General features: G+C 31.6%; 1 protein-coding gene across 6 annotated transcripts in view; it reads right to left on the minus strand.

Moving 5' to 3' along the window:
* Nucleotides 1-17: 17 nt before the first annotated feature.
* The window catches only part of LOC124539958, a 140,465-nt gene continuing 113,895 nt past the window's right edge, over nucleotides 18-26,587 (minus strand). For 2 of the 6 annotated variants that reach the window (XM_047117326.1, XM_047117328.1), the window contains 14 exons: nucleotides 26,074-26,169; nucleotides 19,544-19,673; nucleotides 17,575-17,682; nucleotides 12,413-12,548; nucleotides 11,919-12,048; nucleotides 5,758-5,900; nucleotides 4,744-4,799; nucleotides 3,456-3,582; nucleotides 3,133-3,297; nucleotides 2,804-2,920; nucleotides 2,570-2,684; nucleotides 2,234-2,349; nucleotides 1,392-2,009; nucleotides 18-974 (listed from right to left, as the gene is read on the minus strand). In XM_047117326.1, the coding sequence (XP_046973282.1) occupies nucleotides 1,412-2,009; nucleotides 2,234-2,349; nucleotides 2,570-2,684; nucleotides 2,804-2,920; nucleotides 3,133-3,297; nucleotides 3,456-3,582; nucleotides 4,744-4,799; nucleotides 5,758-5,900; nucleotides 11,919-12,048; nucleotides 12,413-12,548; nucleotides 17,575-17,682; nucleotides 19,544-19,673; nucleotides 26,074-26,169 (2,037 nt within the window). In that variant the 3' untranslated portion in view covers nucleotides 18-974; nucleotides 1,392-1,411. Of the gene's footprint in view, nucleotides 975-1,391; nucleotides 2,010-2,233; nucleotides 2,350-2,569; nucleotides 2,685-2,803; nucleotides 2,921-3,132; nucleotides 3,298-3,455; nucleotides 3,583-4,743; nucleotides 4,800-5,145; nucleotides 5,199-5,757; nucleotides 5,901-11,918; nucleotides 12,049-12,412; nucleotides 12,549-17,574; nucleotides 17,683-19,543; nucleotides 19,674-26,073; nucleotides 26,170-26,587 lie in introns of all 6 variants that reach the window. The other 4 variants (XM_047117327.1, XM_047117329.1, XM_047117331.1 and 1 more) reach the window with 4 other exon arrangements.

Here is a 26,587-nt window from a genome sequence, read left to right on the forward strand (position 1 = left end):
AAAACTAAACTGCCAAATACTAATTACAATTTTTAATCTATGGTAACTTTAAAAATTATAGAGCTATGTCACATAAATAAATTTCGACATTAAAACAGACTTATTCTATTAACAAGGTGTAAGAAAGAGTAACTTAAAGAGATAAACTTAAATATTTAAAAGAATGCGAACCAGTCGCTGTATTAAAAAAAAAAACAGAAAAGTATAGAAGATATTTCAAAAATTCACAATGGTTTCGATATAAGTGCATAGTAAAAGAAAAATATGGGTGTATACGTGATTTATATTTATTATCGGCTTAATTAATTATTAAAAAGGCACTTTGTGGCAGTTTCATTCTGTAATCTTAAAACGATGCTATTTTTACAACCACTTATAAAAACATAGACTAAGAAAAAAATCTACATTGAATACAAAACTTCGTAGAGATATAAAACCTCCTTTCGATCCAGTTTTGTTCGTAATATACATAATACATTATATCTAGTGTACTTAAAGAGTTCATTTATTGTAACACAATCACATTGTAATATCACTCACATGTCTGACACTTAAAATTGTCTTCAGACATTCTTATACACACAAGCACGTGCGTCACATCCGTTATTACCCGCTGTATATTACCTCATGTATAATAAAATATTACCAAAGTAGTAAAATAAATTTCGAAGATAAAAAAAATTAAGTTAATTAATATTAAATAATTAAAGTGTAATTAAGTATATTTCGTAAATATAACGAGTATTTACATAAAACTTTCCTAGCTGTTAGCTATATTATAGATTGTAGTCTTTACTATGGAAGTAATATTCATATAAGGTATGTGCGCACGTTTCACATTCTGAAATGTATTCAAAGGCTGGAGACGGACTGCCCGGTTTGTAAACCAGGCCTTAGTTGATACCTCGGTACCAGTCTCTAGTCCAGCAAGCAGTCTTCATTGTTTTTCCCGCTCGATTTGCTAATGGCGGCTACTGAAACATAAAAAATATAAAAAATAACTTATACAAAAAAGTTTCAAAAAAATTATATAATTTTACAAAACTAGTCTACTTTGATTCTAGAAGATATAGTATTTGTATGATTGTATTGATTTTTATGATGTTTGGAATATGAAGGAATAAAGAATGTATCGCATATGGTTATGACTAAAAGTTTTATGTACATTTATAAATACGTATAGTTATATATTTTGATTACAATCTGTCCTTATATAAATATATCTACATCTACGCGACAGTTTGTTATCATATATGTAGTGATAGGACGTAAATGGCTGAAAAGAATGCATATGAAAATAATAGTAGTAATTGTGATATAATTGAAGATGCGGAAGACCATGGTGGTGATAGACAGAATGACATCGATATGGTCATGTGTTCGTGTCTTACCAATAATTAATTTGGCATTTCTATGTCCTAACAAGCTCCCCTGACGTCAGATTCCTTTGGTAAGAGAAGACTAACCTCGCTGGCTCTATTTGAACTTGCTGAGAATTCGCATCTGGTCTTATGGAATTATCCGACGATTTAGCTTGTGAGTAATATGTTCCTATTTTAAATAGTGACTTTATTCCCTTGTCTGAGAATGGACCTTTGGTCGTGCCCCGCCCGAAGTAACTGTCTAATTCTTCCTTTTTAAAGAAACCCCGTTTCGGTTCGGTCACTTCCGGCTTTGTTGTCTTTGTTGTGAAATCTTTAAAAGCGTACGGACTTTTTGTTGTTGATGTCGAGTAGTTGTTAATTGGTGGTTGTGTGCTGGATGATTGTGTCGCTTCTGTTGATTTTTCTGTGTTTTCTGTTGGCCGTCTTGTTGTATAGTAATAATATTTGTAGGGATTCATTGTGGTTCTAGTTGTTGTTGTAGTTGTTGTTGTTGTCGTCGTAGTGGTCGTTGTTGTTGTAGACGGTTCAGGACTTGTTTTCTTTTGGTAATATTGATAATAATTTGGCTTGTAAGGTTCTGGTGCTGACGTGCTAGCTAGGTATGGCTGAGTTGTTTCTTCGTTACTGTGTGCGTGTTTAAAATAATACGTTAGTATATTATCCTGTTTCGTTTCTACACAAACTGACAACCCCGAGATCATGTGTCATCTCGTTGCTCGTAACAGTATTGTGATGTTCCAGCAATATATATCCCAATGTAATTTAAATAATAGTCACTTGTAGTCTCATATACATTCGAAGTTCGAAATAAATTCATTTATTACAACGGTAATACAAATTATACAGACCTTGTGATGTTTCCGTAGAAGGGACTAGTCTCGGGTCGTATGTAGCTCGGCGTGTGTTGCGAGTAGTCCGGTATTATGTTCTCGTGTTCAGTTATACACCGACCGTTAATACAGTACTGAAATGTATATTTATACGATTACACTTCATTATACGAACAACTGTATAATATACGTGATATTTATTCATTTATTTGTCTAGCTACGTTCGATGATTTAAAATAACTTGGAACAGTATATTTGAAGGAAAATATTTGGACTGGCAACTTAGAAATAATTTTAAAAAGAGAATTGTTGATTATGGAATAAAAAATTATAGATTTTCTTGGCTGTTCTGACCTGTCCATCACCACATGGCGACCCTTCCGCAGCGGGTCTGTAGGCAACGCAGTATCCGCTTGCTGCATCGAAGCAGAAAAGTTGGGCACAAACCCGCTCGTCCTTGAAACATGCGCTGAAATGCACAGAACAAATGATGATTATCTTAAAACAAAATATATCCTTTTACGTTATCATACAATATCCTTAAAAATGTATACATGTAATGGTATTATAATTGCATGTATAATTTACCTAGTTCCTCTGTCCTTTCGACACTGTGCATCTAGAGTAAGTAAGCGACCGGGGAGTACCCGGGGCAGTGAGTCATCTTCGTGTGGAGAATTATATAGGCAAGTCGCAGTGTCACCGCTAAAACATACAATATATATGTAAACACGAATAATACCATCGCACAAGATTATTTCCAAAATGAAAGCAAAACTATAATATAACATTAAAATATAAAGCCCGTTACAATATAGTACAACATTAGATTTCCTAATAAATAAGTTTGAATAAAACTTTGGCGCCCAACGTGGGACAAAATAGCTAAAATTATTAATAGAAAGAGATAAACCAACTTTAAGAAGTGATGGAAACTCTGAACACTGCAAGGGGACCAACGGAAACCTTTCTCCGTGTGTCGGAGATCAGACATGATAAAACCATCTTCCCATCTGCACTTCTCAGCGCCTGGACCTCCTAAATATGAGGGCGGTGGACTTCCGTCATGGACTGCACCCAGCCTGAAAATGCATTAAAACTCTGGTTAAACAAATATTATACGTACATAACAAATTAATTACTGAAGTAATACTGAACTGTTTAGACAAAAAGTGGCAAATAAAGGAAATAGTTAAATATAAGAATCCTCTACTAAAAAGCGATGTATTACTTTACTTACAAATGTCCAACTTCATGAGCAGCGACAATGATGCCAGAAAAGCCGCCAGTGTCTTCGATGATGGCAACAGAGTTGACTTTTTCAAGTCGCTTATTCACAACGCACGCGCCTCCGACGTAGGCGAATCCTATCAAAAATGATATCTCAGTATTTTGCGGGAAGAAAAAAATGAAACAAAAAACAATATTCAGGATAGGTTTAACAGGTCAGGTTTTTTTATGAAAGTGAACTATGTACTTACGTTGAGAAATTATTGGGTGAAGACATGATGATTGTGGCAAAGGTAATAATGGGCTCGTACTTACAGGAGAACGTAGAAGACGCGAATACTAAGATATTTAAAACAAGAAAAAGCACATACAAAGCATATCGAACTAAGTTAGAAAATTAAGGCAAAACCCATGCGATTAGTATAACTGCATATGCATAATATTAGGATATTAGTTTAAAAATATGACATATAAACTAAAGTATAGATAGGTTTAAAAATAATCACTTAATATGTCAAGGTACATATCATACACAAATACTGTCGAATAATTACATCAGTTGAACTTTATAGGTGATATATCTTTTTTCTTGTACTTAAACATAAAGTAACATGCAACGTAAATGGCTTAATCGATTGTGTATACTGAATATTTATGAACGTCATTAATAGTAAGTATAGTTTGGTATACGTAATAGACGGGTTAGTTTATTTTACGATGTCCTCGTGTCATTTAAGTAAGGTAGGGCCGACTGGTCCCTCTGACCTTACGCAACTTTCTTGTTAATGTAAGAAGATGCACTGGAGGCCTTTTGAAAGGTTTGACGCGTAAAGCCAATCGTTATGTTGAAATAAATGTGGGCGATCTTTGACTTGCCATACACAACAATATAAAAAGCGAACATTTAATACATCTCTTTAAATACTCGCTTTATCGTTGATGGGTAAATCGTCGCCTTTAAAAAAGAACGATGTATGTTTGACACATGAATCATATACAGATGAAAGTTTCTAGAAGTAGACATATTAAAATTATGGTTCTGGTGACATGATGTAGTAGAGCTATGACTAAACTACGTAGGTAGAGTTGGAAGATATTGTTCTATATACATGAAATATTGGATGGTGTATAGAAAGACATATGCGTAGAAAGATTATTCACAGAGTGCTTATGAAATCACGGATTCGGGAGGAAAGGTAACAGAGGAACGTGGTTCCAGTGAAACGTCGTGTACAGGGGGAAGGAACGTGTGATAAAAGGCGTGCTCGGGGATTAACAGTTAATCGACACACGCCTACCTGCAGTCCCTCTATTGCACGCATCGTTCGCATATTGTCTCCTGCACATGTCTAGTCTGAAAGCCACGGAAACAAATAGCTGAATAAATTGCTTAAAAATATATATATTTCTTCTTTGGGGTTTTCACCTATACGCTTATTAGCTTCGAATAACCGCCTGTCGTAAAAACTATTCAATCATTAGTCCTATGTCAAAAGTCTTCCCATTACCGAAACCAAGTGTCAAAGACCATTCAAAAATGGAACGTTGTCTATGACAACATTCAGCGCCATTACCAAATCCTTTACCGTAAACATAAAAAATTATCAAGCCGAGTTATTTAACTCTCAAGCCTCGGTTAATGCTGAGTATTTCAACACCAGTCGCAACCTTGTGAAGGTTTTTGTTTAAAATTGAATTACCAGCGGTGCCTTTTGTACAGCGACCACCCTTGCGTCGTCGGCACATGTCATACCTGTTGGTTAAATCAGTTTTTGCGTCTTCATTCGGATTCTTCGTAGGATTGTATTTTTTTTTTATAAATAGGTATATATCAGTATCTGACATTTAAATTTGAAATAATGGCGCCAAATTATGTATAAAAATAAATTTCAATTTCATACTTACCTATTTTATGAATACTTTACAAAGTAGAAAGTGTTGCCATACAAATATACTATTTCTTATATCTATTGCACATTTCTGGGCATATAATTATAATTTTATTTAAGATAATCTTAATCAATTCGAGCGTCATGGTCTAAATAACAATGGCGTAGTCATGCGTACCAATATTCGTACATACTCTGACTACGATTTAAATATAATGAAGTTGACGCATTAAGGTTGTCATTGTAATGTACAGATTACACAATACGTTATTACATATTTAATCACAGTGACTAACTGCGACTATATATTGTTTTAAATTAAATATACGAACAAAAAAAAATGAAGCAAAATTATGAAGAAGCTTTACATTTACGTTCTACTCCGGTAATAAAAAAATGCCGTAATTTTTATTAACCACTTACTTGGTGATTGCAACAGCTATATCGTAGACGGGTAGTCTCCTCTCTCTAAAGAGGTACTTGCCCATGTCAGTCAGAGCGGCAGCGGAATCGATAGCATCGCGACCCACGCGATTCCTTTCAAGATACGGCGTGGCATCTCGACCCTGAATGTATAAAATTCTTACATGCACACAACATACGAACCAAGAAAATTAAAAAAAAAAATAGTATTCAAATTTAGAAGACAATATTTAATCTATATTTACGTTAGATGATTATCGAATCGTTCACATTCGTATTATTTAATTTATTTTAAAATTTATACTAATTATATATAAAAATATTAAGAAAGTTTTTAATACATAATAAATATATACGATAAAGTCAGATATATCGTAGTTTCAGACTAAATTAGATTGAAAGTCGTTAGACGGGTGACATTTAAAAAATATTCTCTACCAATCAAGCATCCATATATAATACATAAATAAAAAAATCAAGTATAATAATTAACATAATTGATGAAATTGGTTTTAATCATTAGTTCTATTAATACAATTTAGGTATCAGGATCTTATCTTATGTCATAAAAAAAATGAATGAATTGAAATAGTCAAATTTATTAATTTTGATTTTCTTGGAAAACAATTGTACTTAATCATTCAAGCTATAAACAAAATGATTATAAAAATAAGTTTTTTTTATAATAAATAAAAAAAAAATTTAATAATTGAAACGTAACTACGAAAACGAAAACTATTTAAAAAAAATTAAGCGAACGCACCCGTTTATCAAAAACTAATGAATATATTTGATAAATAATTGTAAGAAACTTTTAATCGTAATTGTACATTTATTTTTGGTGCCATAACGATTTGTACATCAAATACAAATACTTTTACGAGCGAGCATTAAACTCTGTATAAACCTTAAATAAAATGTATACCGGTGACAAAGATCAAGCCATACCAATGACCTTGAATAATATTAAAATATCCCTGAATAAAATATGAAAGTGGTTTTTAATATTTCTTGTAGTTAATATTATTAAAAAAATGTTAAAGGAAAGTGATGTTGAAGTTCCAAAAGTTCCTAAATATTATATACCACCAATCATTACAAATAATACTGCCAAACAGTGATACGCAGTATTGTTATCCCAATTCGATGGGTTACAGGCAGTGTAACTAACTCTCAAGATGGCGGTCTAAGTCAGCGCTTCTTAACCTTTTACAGTTCACGGACCCCTGGGCAATCAAGCACAATTTCAAGGACCCCTTAATAATAAAAAAAAACATTAATAATTTTCTGAACATTTATTTTAGTATCTACTATATATATATTAAGAAAAGTACTTAGTTATACAAAAACGTTAGTGTGAAGGTTGGTGCTGCTTTTTTGCAACTAAGTTAGTGATGTTTGGGTTGATGTTGCTATTAAGTTGTAATCTCAAATCGGATTCCACATGCAATCTGTTTCTGTATTTATTTTTAGTATATACCAGAGCAGAGAATGCCTTTTCACAGAGGTATGTGGTTGAGAAAAGCAGCAAATGTTTCAGTGCTTCTTCTGATATTTCCTTATAATCTTTTTTTACATTCAACCAAAAACTTGACAAAGAGAATTCCTTGAAAGTTCGTTTCAAAGCTGAATCACAGGATATTTCGATTAATTGATTTTCCTGTACCGTTGTCAAGCCAATGATATCAGTAACGTCTGTGTTGAAAGGGTCTACTATCCAAGTTTTATTTTTGTCGGGTACTGGAAAATAATTCCGAAACGAAGACCTCAACGTGCGGAGGTGTTTAATCATTTCGTCTTGTACTTGTGTTGACAACGTTGCTTCACCAGAGGATTCCAAAAACGCTGCCAGTGTAGGAAAGTGATTATAGTTTTGTTTAATTGTACGATTAGTCCAAAGGTCAATCTTTTTTAGCATCGTTTCTATTTTATCTTCAACTTGGAAGATGTTGTTATCTCTCCCTTGCAGACCCAAGTTCAGCTCGTTAAGGGCATTAAAGATATCAGCTAAATATGCTGCCATTGAGAGCCATCCAAAGTCATTAAATTTATCAGCATGTTTATTAGCTCCGCCTACAGAATTTTTCAAAAAGAATATTCTTATCTCATCTCTCAGCTCAAAAACACGTGACACAACTTTGCCACGAGATAACCAACGTACTTCAGCATGCAATAACAACTGCTTGTGAATGCTTCCCATTTCTTCACAAATCATTCCGAAAATACGGGAATTTAGAGGCCTCGCTTTAATAAAATTCACTACCTGCACTATGTCATCTAACACTGTTTTTAATTTTTCTGGCATATTTTTAGCAGCTAATGCCTCTCTATGAATGCAGCAATGATGCCAGACAATAGATGGATTCATCTTCTTTACGCGCGCCTGAAGTCCTATTCGTGTACCGGTCATAGCTCGAGCACCATCGGTACTAACCGCCACACATTTATCCCACGGTATTTCATGAGTGGACATAAATTTGTTCAATACTTCAAAAATAGCTTCACCTGTAGTATGCGAAGGCAGAGGCATACAGAATAATAAATCCTCATTTATACCGTCGTTGTGTTCGTAACGAACATATGCAAGCAAGTTTGCATCATTGCTAATATCTGTGCTCTCATCTAATTGCAAAGCATAAAATGTGCTCGCTTTAACGTTCAAAATCAACTGCTCTTTAACATTTCCTGACATTTCATCAATTCTACTCTTCACTGTACTGTTTGATAACGATATTATGTCCAATTCCTTGGAAGCTTTGTCTCCCAACATAGCAGAAACCATAATTTTAGCGCACGGTAATATTAATTCTTCGGCGATGGTGTGAGGCTTACCACTTTTTGCAACTAACAAGGATACTTGGTAAGACGCTAATACAGCATTTTCGTTATTGGTCCCAGTAGCAGTCTTCATCATTGTTTTTTTGCTTCGCTCTAATTCCGAAGCTTTAATTTGGAAAAAGGATTTAGATTTCTCACGAAGATCTTGGTGTTTTGTTTCTAAATGACGTCGGAGTTTGGCCGGTTTCATTGACTCATTCGACAAAACTTCGTAGCATATGACGCACTGAGGTCTTTCTTCGCCGTTTAAATTGGTACTTGTGAAACCGAAAGCTAAGTATTCGTTGCAAAACTTTCGACGTTTAACCTTTGAAGTCGAAGATTTTTCATTTGCTTCGTCTGAAGCGGAATCATTTGATTTTAACCAGCGTTTCATTGTCACAAATAGTCACAATCACTTTAAAAACGTAACGTAACGTCTCCAACGCAACACAACACAAAACAAAACAATGCAGGCGCAAGCACACAACACAAATGATTACTCGGCGCTAGTGTCAGGCGCGGGCGGTGCGGGGAGAGTTATAGCCTGCACGCACATTTCGGACTTCACTTCAGTCTCGGACACCGTCGCTGGCGCACGTTCGCCATGCTAAAAGCGTAGCGATTACGAGAGACTTTTAGTTACATTTATTTGTTATTATTAAATGGTCCATAGATGAGACTACGGACCCCCATACCTATACTCGCGGACCCCCAAGGGTCCGCGGACCACAGGTTAAGAAACAATGGTCTAAGTAATGGTTAATCAAGTTTGCAGCGACAGTGTCTATGGCGGTGGTGATCAATTAATATTAAATTAAACTATTTTCCCGCTCACCTTGCAAACTTATAAAAAAAACGTTTTATATGTTATTATTATTTAATGATTACAATTGAGATAAGTTTTGATTGAAGTCGAATAAAAATTCAAATGTTATGGTTTAAACTTAACAAAATTTCTTTGCAGGTGTTGCTAATTTATACAAATTAATTCGATATATTTTTTGTTAACAACCATATCTCGTTTCGCTCGTATCCTTTCATTTGTCTCATTTATATCAAACGCCCAACCGTGAAAAAAAATAAAAACAAATAATAGAAATCCTAATATATTGGATTTCTATTACTTTATTTTTAAGTCGTAAATTTTTCAAGTTTAAATTGGAAATGTGAGGACTCTTTCCAGAATCTTTTAAAATAGTATATCAGAGATTTAGTTTGTATCGTAAATTAAGAAATATTATTATAATCAACTAGATATAACAAAAAAAACTTTGAATGTTGTTTTATTTTCACCAATTTAATATTAACACATTAAAGCATAAAAAAATAGCTGGCTGTAAACACGATACCGTAGCCTATGTTGTTTATAATATAAAAAAAAAAAAAACAGAATACGCGGCAAAACTAAAAGCTAGTCTTCCTAAATTGTCATTGTTGTTTTTATTCTACGAGCATATTGTGTTCATTATTCTATTATTTATGAAATGGCAAGTGAGGCTGTACTTAAATATTTATCCGATACTAATAGACCGTACTCATGTGCAGATATAACAGTTAATTTAAGGGGCACGTATTCTAAAAATGCCATACAAAAAGCGCTCGACGCATTAGTCGAATCAGGTAAAATACGATGCAAATTGTACGGTAAACAGAAGGTATATGCGGCATTACAAGTGGACAGTACAGAAATAGCTAGTGATACAGAAGGTAAAATTTTTGTACTTATTATTAGAACATGTTTATTAATTGAATATACAAAGGAGTTTTCTGTCGGTTATTTATAACTATTTTGATATCTGTACGTCACATTTCATAATTTAAATATATGCCAAATGTATTGTTCATTCTAAGCAGTCTCACTTATTTTACTGTCAAAAAGAAAAGTGATAAGGGGGATAATATAGTGGCCAACAGATAACTACTACACACACACTCGTAAAGTTGTATAAAGTTAAGCGAGCGTCAAACGTAGCTGTTAACGCACACCAAGATAGTAAAATTGGCTCGTTTGGTAGTTCGATACACTAGATATATAAAAAATATAAGATTTAAATAATGATCAATTTATGTTAGCGGTTATTTATTAAAAAAAAAATATATATTAAGTGTCAAAAATGTATTAAAAAATTTATTTTTCAGATTATGACACGCAAATCGTTACCATCACAAGCAGTTTAGATGAAAAAAAATCTTTACTAAAAACAGCCGAACTGAACCTCAAAAACCTCCTATCCGCGCCGACCAATGATAGCGCGAAATCACAAATTGAGGAAATTAAAAATAAAATAGTCAAACTAGAAAACAAGTTGATCGATTTGCGTAACTCTACTGAAGTTGTAAACGTTAACGATAAAAAAATAATATTAAACGACCACGATATTTTTTTTAAAGAATACAGGTATACCGTATAAATGTTAAGATTAAATTATTACAACTATTAATATGATAATGTATCTTATAAATAACCTTTTTTTAAGAAAACGCAAGAGAATTTGTTCAGACATGATCGAGGCTGTTCTTGAAGGTTATCCGAAATCAAAAAAGAACTTTCTAGACGAACTATGTATAGAAACGGACGAGATGGTTAATTTCAAACTGGCTTCGAAACAATAAAAAAAACAATGGAATAAAACATTGATTTGTCATAAATTATAAATAATTTTAAATCGTAAAATTTGTATTTACATATTAATTTAAAAAAGATCTTCAGTTCTCCGATTGATTTGTGATTTTTATGATATTTCGCGCAAATAAAAATGTCTGCACCACACATTCGTCATTACGTACAGATTAAAAAATATATGACGCATGAATAACTCGTAAGTTTTAATGAGACGCTAAAAAGTTCCGCATTTATTTATAAATCATTATAAATTAAAATGATTACAGTTTTACTTAAATTGCTCATTAATGATTTAACATATAAGAATCCTTTAACATAAAGATACGTAGTAATTGTATATGTTGCCACAATTATTATCATACTGATATTGGTAACCTATTTCATCAAAAATATTAATTTTATTAAGAAAAACTTAGACAAATAAGTTTTATGAAAAATGAGTTTTATCCGTTTTAAAAAAAACTTTTTGAAAACAAATCTAATTTCATACAGGAAAATAAAATAAAAAATCATAATTATTAAAGTAAGAACAGTAAATAGATTGGATCTCTTAAAAAATATTTTTTAATTCAAAAAATATATAACCTCTTTTGACAGGATTTAAAAAGTAAAAAGAATAGGTACTAAACAAAGAAATAAATAAAATTGATTTGACAACAGACAATGTTTAGTATACTTATTACTGGTATTCTTTTTTAAATTGGCTCAGATTACTTACCCTAGAGATGATAATGCCTGCTATAGATATCCTTATTCTTGGTCCTTTAAGGAGTTTATATCGCAGATCGACGCCGTTCCAGAAAGACACGAAGTATCGTTTTATTTGCAAATTGTCCCCGCCATGTAACCTGAGAATTAATTCAAAATTATAGAACACAAAATCTTTATTTTTTTAATTAATTATTCTATTTACGTAGTTTTTTTTTTCAATTACAATGCAAAAGTCTAAATGACAATGACATTTCGGAACGTTATATAAATAAACTCCGCGGAAGTTAACCCATTGAAAAAAACTACACTTCAAAAAATCAATGATTGATTGGATATCGATACTTAATTAGAGGGAGTTCAGTATTTTAATTGTAAAGTAAACAAATATGCTATTATGTTTTGTTTAAAATGTGAACAGTATTTTTTTATCAGGTCCTGCGATACAAACATATGTTATGATTTACAAAGGATAATTAGCTCAGGAATTAAGTTCGTTATTACCTGTAGCCGTCATAATCAACAATAACAAGTATTTCTGGGTATATAACGTATGGTGCTTCTCTCTTCCGCCTGCTCAGCGACTCTGTTGATCTTTTCCTTCTGAAACGCTTGCCAAGATGATCTGGTTCCATGAACGCTAAAATAAAAAAATATATACATATTTAAAGTAAAATTATAATTGTTTACATTTTGTTATATAATAATTATGTATATTATAACAGGTAAATGTATTATGTATATCAAACAATGTGGTATATTGTTTTTTATTCTTTAATTAAAGAAGTATATCATTAGCATACAAAGTCAAATTTATCAATTCAAATGAACACAATAAAAATTAAATGTTAAACAATATTATTCTTTTTTGTTAAATTAACATTATATGGCGCCTGCATTCCATAAAGTATAAAGCGATTCTTAAAAATATTAAATGTCCTATACTTAATCTCTTGTTTATGGTCAAATACATTAGCGCGACGTAATTTAAATAAATCGTTTTAATTAATTTGTAAATTATAAAATAATTTATTTATAAAAGTTTTTATACAGTACGGGTTATTTAGTTACCTAAAACAATATTTTTATCTGAATATTTATGCTGTGTTTTTGTGTTTCTACTAGGTATGAATATATATTATTGAAATATTTGATACTTTGCAATGATATATAAATATATTTAAACGATGTTGTTTGTGTGTTAAAAGTTTGAAGAAATTAATATCCTGATTTCTTTAATTATTGTCAATGCCACTCCCAATACAAGCCATAATTGGAGGATATGTATAGTATACTGATATAATAAATGCAAAAGTAACTCTGTTGCCGCTTCACGCCTAAATCCATTTAGATCAAATTTGGTATGGAGATAGTTTGAGGGAAATACATACTTCACGTAACTCCCTGTTTTACCCCCTCGAGGGGTTACTTTAAATGCACTCCTCGAGGGGGTCAATTGGCCAGTGATAGGTTGTGTACTACAGGTAAAGTTTTATAAATTTCGTGTAACTAAAGCCGCATGTTCTGCTAGTATTATAGAAAATATGAAGAAACATTTTTATATGACAATATCATGTTACACAGAAATTAATTATCCGAAATAAGAACGTTAAGTATAACCATTCTATTCAGGTAAATCTCAGCGAAGTCGCGTTCAATAGCGAATTCTTTTAAATTTATGGTTTTCCCCAAAACATGAGTATTGTCGAATAAAAGATTAATGAATGATATTTTAATAACATCGCGAATATATTATAAGGCTGACGTAATACGCCCGAGACTCGACCTTATGACCTCTCCACGATACCGACCATAAAGATTACATTTCTTACACTTTTATTAGCACTTTTGATCTATTCACACGATACATTAATATTCGATTTAAAAAAAAAACAACTTAAGATATATTTTTGTCATCGTTTTTTTTTACTCTTCCGTGTTCAAACATGTACATGGTTAAATGTACATGTACATTCACAAACATAAAAAACACTTCCGTGCTTTTTGGTAATACTTATTACCGATACGTCGCAATTGCATTATTGCAGGATGCACCAGTAAATCGATATTGCAATTTTTATTCTCGAGACCCTATATATATTGGGATGAACCAAACGCAAGCGCGATTCAGAAAACAGCCCCTCGATACAAATTTTCAGTACGCACATTTAATACGTTTTTTACTGTTTGACAGTACATTAAAACCGATGAAAAAATATGTCGGATATAAAAATGATTTTGTTACGAGATGTAATCATTAAGACAGACAGACAGGCATCTCTTCCCATATTTATTGGTAATTTGAATACGTAAGATTATTAATATACACTAAATCAACGACATTTACTTGAAACGAGTTCCGCGGCCATTTTGCATAATTTTCATAGGTGCCTTTCCTGTCATGTGAGTGAACACGTGTCTTTCCGCGAATTTGTTGGAGATGTAGGTACCTAATGTTAATAAATTTCCCAAATTTTTAACGAGTAACATTAAATTTAGAATGATCTCCAAATTAATCATTTAGTTTGACTATAATTATATTATAGATTAAAGTGGTCTTTGGAGCACAGATATATGTAAAAATCTGGGAAATAAGTTTGGCATTTATGAACGATATTTTTAATTATATCTGGCCAGAAATAATCAATAACATTTGAAAGGTTAATATGAAAAAATAGTTATTTTTTTTCTAGCTTAGACATCAGAAATATCATATCTTGTAGCATTGAAGTCCATTGATTAAGATTAATGATTATCTTCCATAAATGCTAATATTACTAACAGTACATTATTATTATGGTATCTAATGATTAAGTATGATAATAGAAATATTTTTAAATTACAGAAGTATGTACTCATCTACTCATATTATTTATTAAATAATACCAGTAGGTATTATACGGAACAAAATCTAATTTCATTGATTCGAGTACGTATTAATGAAATTACGATTTTGTTCCGACCGATTTTCGACCATGGCAATATTTAAGGTTAATCATTTATGCTTGAAATGTTACAGTGCAAAAGTTTTTGCGCAAACACGGATTTATTCTCGTGCGATAGACAAATAGGGCAGACAAATCTAGCGCAGGGCCACTGGCTTTAGTGCTTTCCAAATCACGGAAGTAAATCGCTACAAACTTCAGAATCTCGAGTAAATTCGTGGATTAACCAATCTTATTGATTTCTGGATTGCAGTGTCTTCTTCTGTATGAGTTAATTTTTATTTACGTACAAGAAGTCATAAAAAGTAGTGTTCATAATTATTGACATCATATTTTTATAAATTATTTCACGTAATAGGCACAGGTATTACACCATGCTGCATTGACAGAAACAAATAATAAAATTCATTTTAATTTTATTACAAATGTCCAAGAGCACAGAAAACAATTTATTTCGTTTGAAATTTATGCTTAATCCGCATTGAGACACACAGCCTATCACGTCTTGTAAATATCTGAACCGAATCAAAAATAAAGGTCTGTCGTAAAATCGTAACAGTCACGAAATGCTCAAATAAGGATAATTCGGATTATCAAATGGACAAAGGTTGTTTGTTTTATTATCTGTGCATGTTACTAAAGCCTTTATAGATTTAGGTATATTTAATATAAATATAACTAGTAGAGCTGACTTTTGAAATATTATTATAATAAATTATATTATTATATTTGCTAATAAATTAACTCTTTTTAAATGTGATAAAAATGGTAAGTATTATTTTATTGTATAATCTGCATGTTAAAAATAAAAACGATTGGCATAAAACTATTATGAATATTCATTATTTTCAAGTCAAATTGTCAATACACAAAATTGAATCAAGGAAGTTAAGAAAAAAATTAAGACTGCTTGCACGCATAATGTATTATTTATTCTGTTATTGTACACCACACTGATAAATAAATATAACATAGATTTGGCCGTGATAGAACAGGCGTACAATTGTACTATAAATTGTAAATTTATTAACTTTAGGAAAATATTTTTTTCAATAATCATAAGAGCAAAACACTGCTGTCTTCGAATGAGTTACATTTAAAATTTCATTGTTTTTTTTTAATGCTGAGACTCTATAATGTGTAGCGTTACGCTAACAATTGTAATATTAAAAAAAAAGTCTCTATGAAGTATTTAAGTAAAAAGGTGTTAATTTATCGCGGGTCAGTCAAAAAGTAACACAAAGTGACAAAATATATACTTAATAAATTATCAGAGACAAAGTTGTAAATGAACATTAATAATAATGTATTTCATTATAAATATTCATTTTGAAACGCCATGTGAACGTGTTCGCTAGATGGCGTTAATGTCAATTAACCTATAAATTATAAGTATTTAAATGAATACATGCGAAGGAAGAGAACATTAATTTAATATAATTAATACAATAATATTAATAATAGATTTGCTGATAGCTTTTCCGTGTGCAAAAAAGTTATAAATGTATAAAATACATGATTTATTTTTACTTGAAATAATCAAATAAACACATTCGTATATTTGTAAATAAATCAGTTAAGATTACTTTAATTAGGAATACATAACAAGCCGAAGAGTTAACTTAAGTATAGAATAATTAAACGTATAATGTAATATTAATATGGCGACTAAAATCATGTTTCCGACATTTATCGTCATAATGATTTATGTCCGTGTGACACCACACACGTTTAGATACAGAAGTATTATAAAATACTAGCGACCCGCCCCAGCTTCATTTAATCTTGTTTCTTTACTATATTGTTTATTTGACGACCTCCATGGTCGAGTGGTATGTACACCGGTTTTCATGGGTACGCCACTCTGAGGTCCCGGGTTCGATTCCCGGTCGAGTCGATGTAGATTACCATTAGTTTTCTATGTTGTCTTGGGTCTGGGTGTTTGTGGTACCGTCGTTACTTCTGATTTCCATAACACAAGTGCGTCAGCTACTTACATTGGGATCAGAGTAATGTATGTGATGTTGTCTCATATTTATTTATTTTTATTTTATTTTTTATTGTTTATGTATTATACACAAAGACCTAACTCTCGAATCACTCTATTAAAAAAAAAACCATCAAAATCCGTTGCGTCATTTTAAAGATCTAAGCATACATAGGGACAGACAGCGGCAAGCGACTTTGTTTTATACTATGTAATGATAATAATGATATATGCGAATATAAACTCTGATAATATATCATTTGTTAAGTTGATAAACAAAACAACTAAAGTAACTTCCTCCTATCCTCCTCATCCCTTCTCGATCCTTATGTTAACCGTGACGTCAATTCCATATACCCTTTATTCAAAGCCTTCTGTATCTGTAGCTGGCTTATTTCCTCCCCAAAATACGTTCAGTGCATCATATTACTATATTTGCTCAAAGTTTTGCTCAACGATTTTTTGCTCAAGGAAGCAATGTAAATGTGAGTTTGTTTGCTTGTCTTGTTATGCCTGAATGCTGTAATAGATAGGCGTGAAATTTGGCACGCGTATAGTTTGCAACAAGGATACAGTACGATAGATCTTTATCTTAGTCGATAATATAGTACAAATTACACACGTCTTATAATTTTGTAAAATAATTCGCAAATAAAATGTTGCCAATCTTTATTAACAAGTATTTTTGTTTCCAAACGAGTAGGGCAATAAAAAAGTGGTAACAAGTATCTTACCATAATCACTCGAGTGATCTCCTTGCGCCGGGTCTCTTTTTATAATGACGTGTCCAGCACCTTGTAACGCCTTCTGGAGTTGCTCTTGTTCGACCTTTTTTCTTTTCACTAAAAAAAAAAAAAAACAAAATCAATAATTATTTTTTTCTTCTATTACAAATTTAATTTAATTTTAATGTGTATAAATAAATGAATGGATTAATTTGGCTTTAAAATGGCTTTTTGTCATTTCTATTTTAAGCAGAAGTTTATTGATTAAAAATAAAGTTTGTTCCAAAATGATGAAGTCTTTCTGACCGATTTTCTAATAGCGATCATTATCAAAGAAGATTAGTCTCAGCGGATAATTACGATTCATAAGTGTTGGCTAATACAAGCATCATTTTCAAATAGTGTCTGATGGAAAATCCTAAACAACCATCTTCAAAAAGGATTTACATGTTTTCCAGATCCCTAAAATATAAACTAATAACTTCCAGAATCCGAATTGCTATAGAATATGCCTCAACCGAAAAATTCATTGACCATTTGACACATTGAAATATCGAAAATAATAATACAAAAAACCAACGAAAGCCGGAGCTCGTAATTAGTATAAATAAAAAGGAAGCCAATTAAAGTTGACGTTATTTCAATTCACGGAAGACACGACGAAAACTTAATTGCAAGTTTGCGATCACAAGATATATTAGTAATTAGTAAATGTTAAATATATATGCAAGAACCAGTTATACACCTGATTTGTATAAAACAGCATCATGAATGAGCAACTACCAGTTTTAGCGTTCTGCTTCGAACAATTTAAATAAACTGATTTATTCTGTAATGTATTGTTTTTTGAAGTTTAACTTCCTCGAAGTTATTGGTGATGAGTTTGAATATGGAATTCGAATGCAACACTTTTAATTCATCTTTATGTTTCATTGTCTGATGGTATTTTTTTCCCTCATTAGGAATAGAACCAATCTCAACTGATCTTTGAACCAGTTGCGTAGCTTGGTGAGGAAGGGCCCTGGTGCATAGAAAAAGAATCGGGCCCTCACCCCCTCTTTCCCATCCCATTTTAACTACAATTACCCTTTAAAATTACAGATACTAAATACGAAATCTTGTGCGCAGGGTCGTAATTTTCTAGCTACAGAATCTTAAGGTTTAGTTTAGAGGGCCCCTGAACTCCGGGGCCCTGGTGCACTGCACCACCTGGCCCTACGATAGCTACGCCACTGCTTTGAACAGATCAGGTCAGAACAGGCCAGTAATGCTATCTAAACTATCTTTCACTTGTTTTTATGTTAGCTTAGATATAAGATCATTATCAGGAAGCAATATTCTTTGATAATCAAATCGGTAGCGGATAAAAATCGAACGAGGTATCCAAAGTTAAAACGCAGTACTAAAAAGTTGGTGCTTTCTAGAAGACGATAGATTGTAATTTGAGAAAATACCGCCCAATTCCGGATTTGAGCATGTGACCTCGAGAATACAGTCATGTAGCCACTGAACCAACGAGTCATTTAAATGTGCCATGTATAAATTACCTACATCTATAAAATAATAATCATGTTAATGACCAAAATCTCATCTAATTAAGCAAAATTATCGTAACAAAAGAATACAGAATAAAAACGTAAACTTGATTATTAAACGAAAAAAAAAACTACTGAGTTTCTTGCCGGATCTTTTTGGTAGAATTTACATTCTGACACGGAGGTAGCTTCACTTAATATAGTTTGTTAAATGAAAATTCAAGAGTGCTTGTAAAAGCCTACTTGAATAAAGTATATTTTGATTCACGAAAACGATTAAATCCCTACTCCAATCGAAAATGAATAAAGATAACTTAGTTCCTTCCCAAGGGATCGAACAGAGTTTGGAAGTTTGTGTTTTATAAATTTCGCGCGGCTGTGGCAGCGGGTTAATCTCGTAGTCTCGTAGTAGTACATAAATGTGGAAATATAGATTAACTCACCAATAGGAAGACCAGTGTCTATAGAAACCATGTCGGTCATGCTGGTCGGGTCCATGAACATCTCATCATCTTGGACGGCCATGGTGTCTGGAATCGGACGTATCACTAGATCGTGACCGATTGAACCCTCCTGTTGACAATAATCAGAAAAAATTAACATCAAGATTAAAACGCGTGCATCTTAATCGATGATTGCCGGTTCAAACCCAGGCATGCACAGCTGATTCATGTGCTTAATTTGTCTTTATAATTCATCTCGTGCTCAGCGGTGAAGGAAAAAATCGTGAGAAAACCTGCATGTGACAAATTTCATAGAAATTCTGCCACATGTGTATTACACCAACCCGCATTGGAACAGCGTGGTGGAATATGTTCCAAACCTTCTCCTCAAAGGGAGAGGAGGCCTTTAGCCCAGCAGTGGGAATTTACAGGCTGTTGTTTTTTTTTTGTAACATCAATAAAATTATATTCCCTTAAAGATAAATGTCACTAAAAAATGTTAAAGTTCTTAATATCAAACTGTAACATTTATCATGAGAATTACAATACATCCGGGATTTATGAACGAATGAACGAACTTGAGAACTTGCGTCATTCATCAACATCGTCGAAATTGTTCATTTCTTATTTTTATTATTATTGAATGATGCATTAAATACGTAGCACATTAAACTTTACACTTATACAAAGAATGCCATTACCAAAAAGGTTTTAATATTACTTTAAATCGTATAAAAATTATCAGTTTTTAAAAATATAGTTAAAGTCAGATTAACATAATTAACTCTTTAATAATAAAATGTACATCCAAATTTTACTGGACAAGGACATTAAAAACAAAATACTATCGTATTTTTAGGCTATTGAAATACGAATAGTAGTAGTTCCATGTAATAATAGTTGTGTATAGTTGTAAGACAACAATTTGTTAGATTTTCCCGCCGATTGTTAGCTTCTGTTGCAATCGGCCTTAGACTACTTGCGTTTCTTTTGTCAGTCGATGTTTATAGTTCGCTGTTTGGAAGCATTTATACACAACATTATTTAACTTTAAAAATATTCATGTCGAAATTGTTCCAAATAACTATATGAATATTTATTTATTTGAATGAGTTAATGATTGATTATTAGCCAAAATAAGATAAATTATCTTTACTGATATTATTAATTATAAATGTGTAAGTTAATCTGTCTGTCTGTTTGTTACTATTTTAAAATCAAATCACTGAACCGAATTTGATGGTACTTTGCAAGAGGCAACCTTGAAACCCCTAAGATATTAGATAGGCTATTACTTTTATACGTAACGACTGAAAAGCAGTCAAAGTCAGGGCAACTACTAATGAATAAATCGTTGATGATATAAATTAATTACAATTACAATACATACTATAACTGCTCCATATTTTACTGAGAATTCATTGAAATTAACTCAGAGACATTTATTTGTTGGAATGTCTGACATTTTGATCATAAGCTTTAGATGTCCACGTGGTCACGCGATAAAGAAACGGCGGACCCAGACAAATACATAGTAAGTATAGTACAGTAACAGTAACATATTCCACAACGTCGTTCCAATGCAAATTTGTGGTATATTAAGTAATAGTATAAAATTTGATTTAAATAGTAAATTAAAATACTATGAAACAAAAGGAAACATGCTGCTTCTTATTAAAAAAAATAGAACATAAAAATAATTTATTACTTAACATCATTTATTGTATTACAGGTTGAATTCTGATTTAAATATATCCAAACTATGTCCTTATTTTTATCAAGAGTTTCTTACAATAAAAACTAGATATATTTCTACGAATAGTTTTCCATTCTATGGAAATAACATTTTACGACCATTTTATTGGATGTCGTTCATTTCCTGCTACAAAAATATGCATTAGTGCCCGAATATAATATTCGAGCAACGTATGTCTATCATCTCAGTGGCTAAAATAGAGTAATCTTAAAACTCCTTATTCAGAGGTTATTTCAAGGTCGAATTTGAATATACAATTTCTATATGTAAGGTTTGAGTATAATCGGTTTAAACCAAAGAGGTTTACTTCTATATTTTTTTTCCTTAATCTGTTGAGACGGTTGCATTTGTAATATTAAAAAAAATATTACGTATGGTATAACATTACTTAATTATATTTTAGATATTGATATACACACATTTTTATATTGATAGTTTATTAAATATTACCTGTTGTCCGGGGCTTTGCTCGCGTTTTAAGAGTTATTGATTAAGTATTATATTATAATAAAGCAGCTATCTTTCCTAGAAGTTCTAGCTCGCTTCATAGCAAAATTTAATCAAAATCGGTTCAGTAATTCGGCAGCGACAGCGCAACTGACGAGACAGATTTACTTCCGCATTTTTATTATAATTAACTTGGACATCACTTATGCCAGACTTCATTTTCTTTTTCTACTTACCTTTAGTTGTGACATATCATTACCAAATGGCACTTACGACTTTTTATTTATAAGTATCTAGATCACTTTGAGTTCTATCACGTGTACTAAGAAGTCTTCTCCTTCCATACTTCTCTGTCTGACGTCATCTCCAGTAACATTCTTTCTAACCATATCATCTTTCACACAATCCATCCATCGTTCTTTTGCCGTCCTCTACCTCTATATCCATCCACATCCATGCTCAATACCTTCCTCATACTAAGTTCTATATAGTATTAGTAATACATATTAATAAAAAGTCACCCTAAATACTAATAGTCACGGTTATATAATATATTCTATTAAGCATATTGTTATATCGATAACAAAATCGAATAGAAAATTAAACAATGTTAATCGAGTCTATGACTTAACAATATCGATCACTAATACCGTAATTGGTTTACATAATCCCGTCATGATTTTCATTTCATTATTTAAAATCGATTTTTTTATCCCCCAGACACGATCCGGGATAACCCACATCACTAAATCTCGTATAATCTGACACGTATGATATTATGACTTTGACACGTGCTCAAAATATTTACTAAGTACCTACATCCTGTTTTGGAGACTGAACGAATATCACATACTCAATTATATTTAAAAAAAAACAATTATAGTTTATGTCAAACTTCTGTCAAACGACTTTTTATTTTTTAATTTATAAATGGAGGACAATCTGGCAAAGAGGTTATTTTCGGTGATAAAAATTAACATGATAATAATTTTAATGCATGATTATGATTATTTAAGATGCTTACACTGGCCCACTATAATTGTATAGTACGACACCACTTAGATGTAGCATCGACAAAATTCGTAAAACTGATTACTGCCAATTTACACAACCAATAGAAATAGCTCCCTCAATTCGTCGGTATAGATTCTCGCGGCAGTTCAACCCGAGAAAGCAAATCGACTTGTTAAATTGACGAATGTATTAGGTCATATACACGTTATTACACGTTATTACGTTTGTGTAAAGATCATATTCACATAAGAAATAAATATTGATAATTTGGGATGGCGTACTTAAATCGGATGTGATCCGTTTTACGAATTTTGCCGATGCTACATCCAAGTTGTGTCGTACTATACACTACTAGATCAAAACATTTATCTGAAAGTATACGATTTTAGAGACTTCATCGAATACTACAAAGATGTCAGAATATATAATACGATAAAATTTGATACAGCACGGTGACTATACATATGTAACGCCTACAAACTGCATCTGTAGTTAGGCGAGTAATATCTTTGGCTATGTATATCCTGTACAAAAATTAAATAAAAATACATATATATTTTTTTTTTTGTGTATCAAGTTGCATCTTCGTTATGAGTGTTTATCATCGTTGAGTGTTAGGTTAGACCCTCATCAGACGACGGTTAATAATCAAAATAAACTTATCATTTTGAACGATTATTTTATAAACCTATAAAGGCACTTCGCATGGTGGTAGCAGTATATTTTCATTATGACCACTTACACTAGATGAGGTAGTAATATTTATGGCGCAGTAAAAGTAAAGTAACAGCCTGCAAATTTCCCACTGCTGGGATAAGGCCTTCTCTTCCATTAAGGAGAGGGTTTGGAACATATTCCACCACGCTGTTCCAATGCGGGTTGGTGGAATACACATGTGGCAGAATTTCGAAGAAATTAAACACGTGCAGGTTTCCTCACGATGTTTTCCTTCACCGCCGAGCACGAGATAAATTATAAACAAAAATTAAGAATATACAGTGGTGCTTGCCTGGGTTTGAACCCGCAATTATCGGTTAAGATGCACGTCTTCTAACCACAGGACCATCTCAGCTCTTCGATGGCGCAGTAATCAAATGAAAGCCCTAGTTCTTCTAGGCTCTAAACCTAAACATTCTGTTAAGATGCACATGTTCTATGGCCCTATCACGAGTTTCATTTAGCTAACACAATTCTCAAATTAGTAAAATCATAAAAAAAAACGTAGTTAACAATATTAAATAAAACATATTTTTTTAAATAACACGTCAATTTTATTACTGGCAATAAATATTATGTTTTCCGGTTTAAGTGACGCGTTGACAGGCTCTTCATATAATTAACATATATTTTTATCGTTTTAACGATTTTTCGTCTTAATTTGACATAATAATAGAGCTTTTCCTCATTATACCAAATTACGTACACAACAATACTTACTGGAAAACAATACAAAATCTTAACTAATGAGTAAGAGGCTTTAGTTATCATTCTACAAATTATGAATTAGACGATCTAGTTGCGTTTCGATCGAAGTCAGGTCGTAATATAATAGTCTTGTTGGTAGGGCTTTGTGCAAGTCCGTCTGGGTAGGTACCACCCATTCATCAGATATTCTACCACCAAACAACAGTTCTTCGTACTAAACAAAGATTGTATGTGTTTGTGTTTGGAAAAACGTCAAACATTATTATAATAAATGTATTCTAAATAATTATATTATATATAGATACCACTAAATAATATAAGACTGTTTAACTCTATTTATTAAAAAAAATCTTATATTTATATGGATTTGAAGTTCAAGACACGTTTGTGTCTTTTCAAAAACGTACTAATTATCATAATTATACCGTCCAGAGTAAGAAAACTTACACAGTTAGACCAACTCATTGCAAGACAAATACAAAGAAGAAATCTTGTTTTTTTCTTGGTCAAAGCCTTTGCTGGCGTTACAATGTTCTTTTCATAATAATTCGTTGAATAGTTTTGGAACACTATGAAACATTTGTGTGAATGTAGAATATTAAAGAGTGTAATACAATATCGAGTGCATCTTTAAATTAGAAAACGAATACTTCTTTCACGTCTCTATGTAAAATTAGTAAAACATTTTCATATAAAGCTAGTCAAGTAAAAAACTTATATATTTACGTCCCAGCTTTGCACTGGTGGACATAAGCTTTTTTTTATATTATTACCTTTAATGTATATATTTTTTGTTGCTTTTTCCGACATGTATAACAATTGTCGTTCTATTTCAACGTAATTACTCAAAAACGTTAAAAAATATATACCTAAACCTTACTTATGAATCCCTCTATATATTCGTGAAAACCGCATGAAAATTCGTTCTATAGTTTTGGAGTTAATCGCGAACAGATAGACAGAACCGGGCAGGAGACTTTGTTTTATAATATGTAGTGACAGTGAAATGATAGTAATATAAAATTTCTTACCGAAAAAATTTATCGAAATTATATCGAAATAAATGACACATAAAATAAAAGTGTTTAATCAATTATAAATACCATTAAATAGAATAAATTAAATGAGCGAGGTCAATGAACTCGATTAGTTTAATTTTTATTTCTTTACCAACGTATTAATTAATTAGTAATAGTTGGTATATATTGCGTGCTGGATTATATCCGTTATAAAATAATTAAAATACTAATTAGACAACAATATTAATTATTATGGGTGTTTCCCTTAGAAAAACTAACAACTATTTTATCATATATTCAATTAAATTAAATCATTTGTCAAATGTTTAAAGAGCGGCTTGATCCGAAACGAAAATAAATCTATACACAAAAAAACAGTAAAAGAACACGTAACTATCCTTATATATAATGAGGTCACTGATTTTCTAGATTATACAGAAAATTTTAATGTCAAGTTTGAAAGTCAAAAAAATTTAATCATGTTTGAACAATATTGTAATAACTTTGATGACAGAAGTAAAATGACTACGAAACTATTTTCCATAAATAATATTTGTTTCTAGTTCTGTAAGCTTCATTCATGTATTATTTCTTTTTAGTTAATCATATAGAATTTATACTATTATTATATATACTCTGTCTATTGTTACAAGTTCCTGTCTTTGCTGTTTCAAGCGCTAGCCACTGAACCAAATTTGATTGAATTTAGTATTTGACTGTCCTGAAACATGTACGTTAAGGTACGTACCTACTATTATATATAATTATACATTGCTATATCTGATATTTGACATAAAAATATAGACTGTGTAGTCTACATTTTTATGTCAAATATTTAACAAAATTGTTTTATAAATTAATACACTTACCACCACAAGTTTTCCATGTTTCGGATGCCTTCTAATGAGCAGGGCGGCGCCATTTTCATCGTCTTGGTAGATATCTCCTATGTCCTCTTCGCCTTCCTGTAATCATAAATTCAATAAATTTTCCAAATTTAAATATTTATTCAATATAGCGTTACAATTGTTTATTGATTGTCTTAAATCTAGCATCAGTTCGAAATAAAAAACGTTAGAAAGACGTAAAAGGAAGAAATTTTGCGTGAATTTAGTTTAAGATTAATATATATATATAATTTTTGTTCATAATGGTTTAATTATCCTAAATAATTGGCGTATATAGGCTTCACGCGGGAACTGGTTGTAAGGGTGTGTATAAAGTTATATTAAAAAGCAAATTTCTATTTGTTATCCAACTTGGAAAACTGTGTCCAGGCCATTTCTTCTCTATTATACATATATAACCTTCCTCTTGATTTAATCTGTTTAATTTAATTTAATTTTAATTTGATGAAAACCGCAATAAAAAAAATGCGTTGTT

Source organism: Vanessa cardui, chromosome 24, assembly GCF_905220365.1.
Source record: "Vanessa cardui chromosome 24, ilVanCard2.1, whole genome shotgun sequence".
In the NCBI taxonomy this organism is placed as follows: domain Eukaryota; kingdom Metazoa; phylum Arthropoda; class Insecta; order Lepidoptera; family Nymphalidae; genus Vanessa; species Vanessa cardui.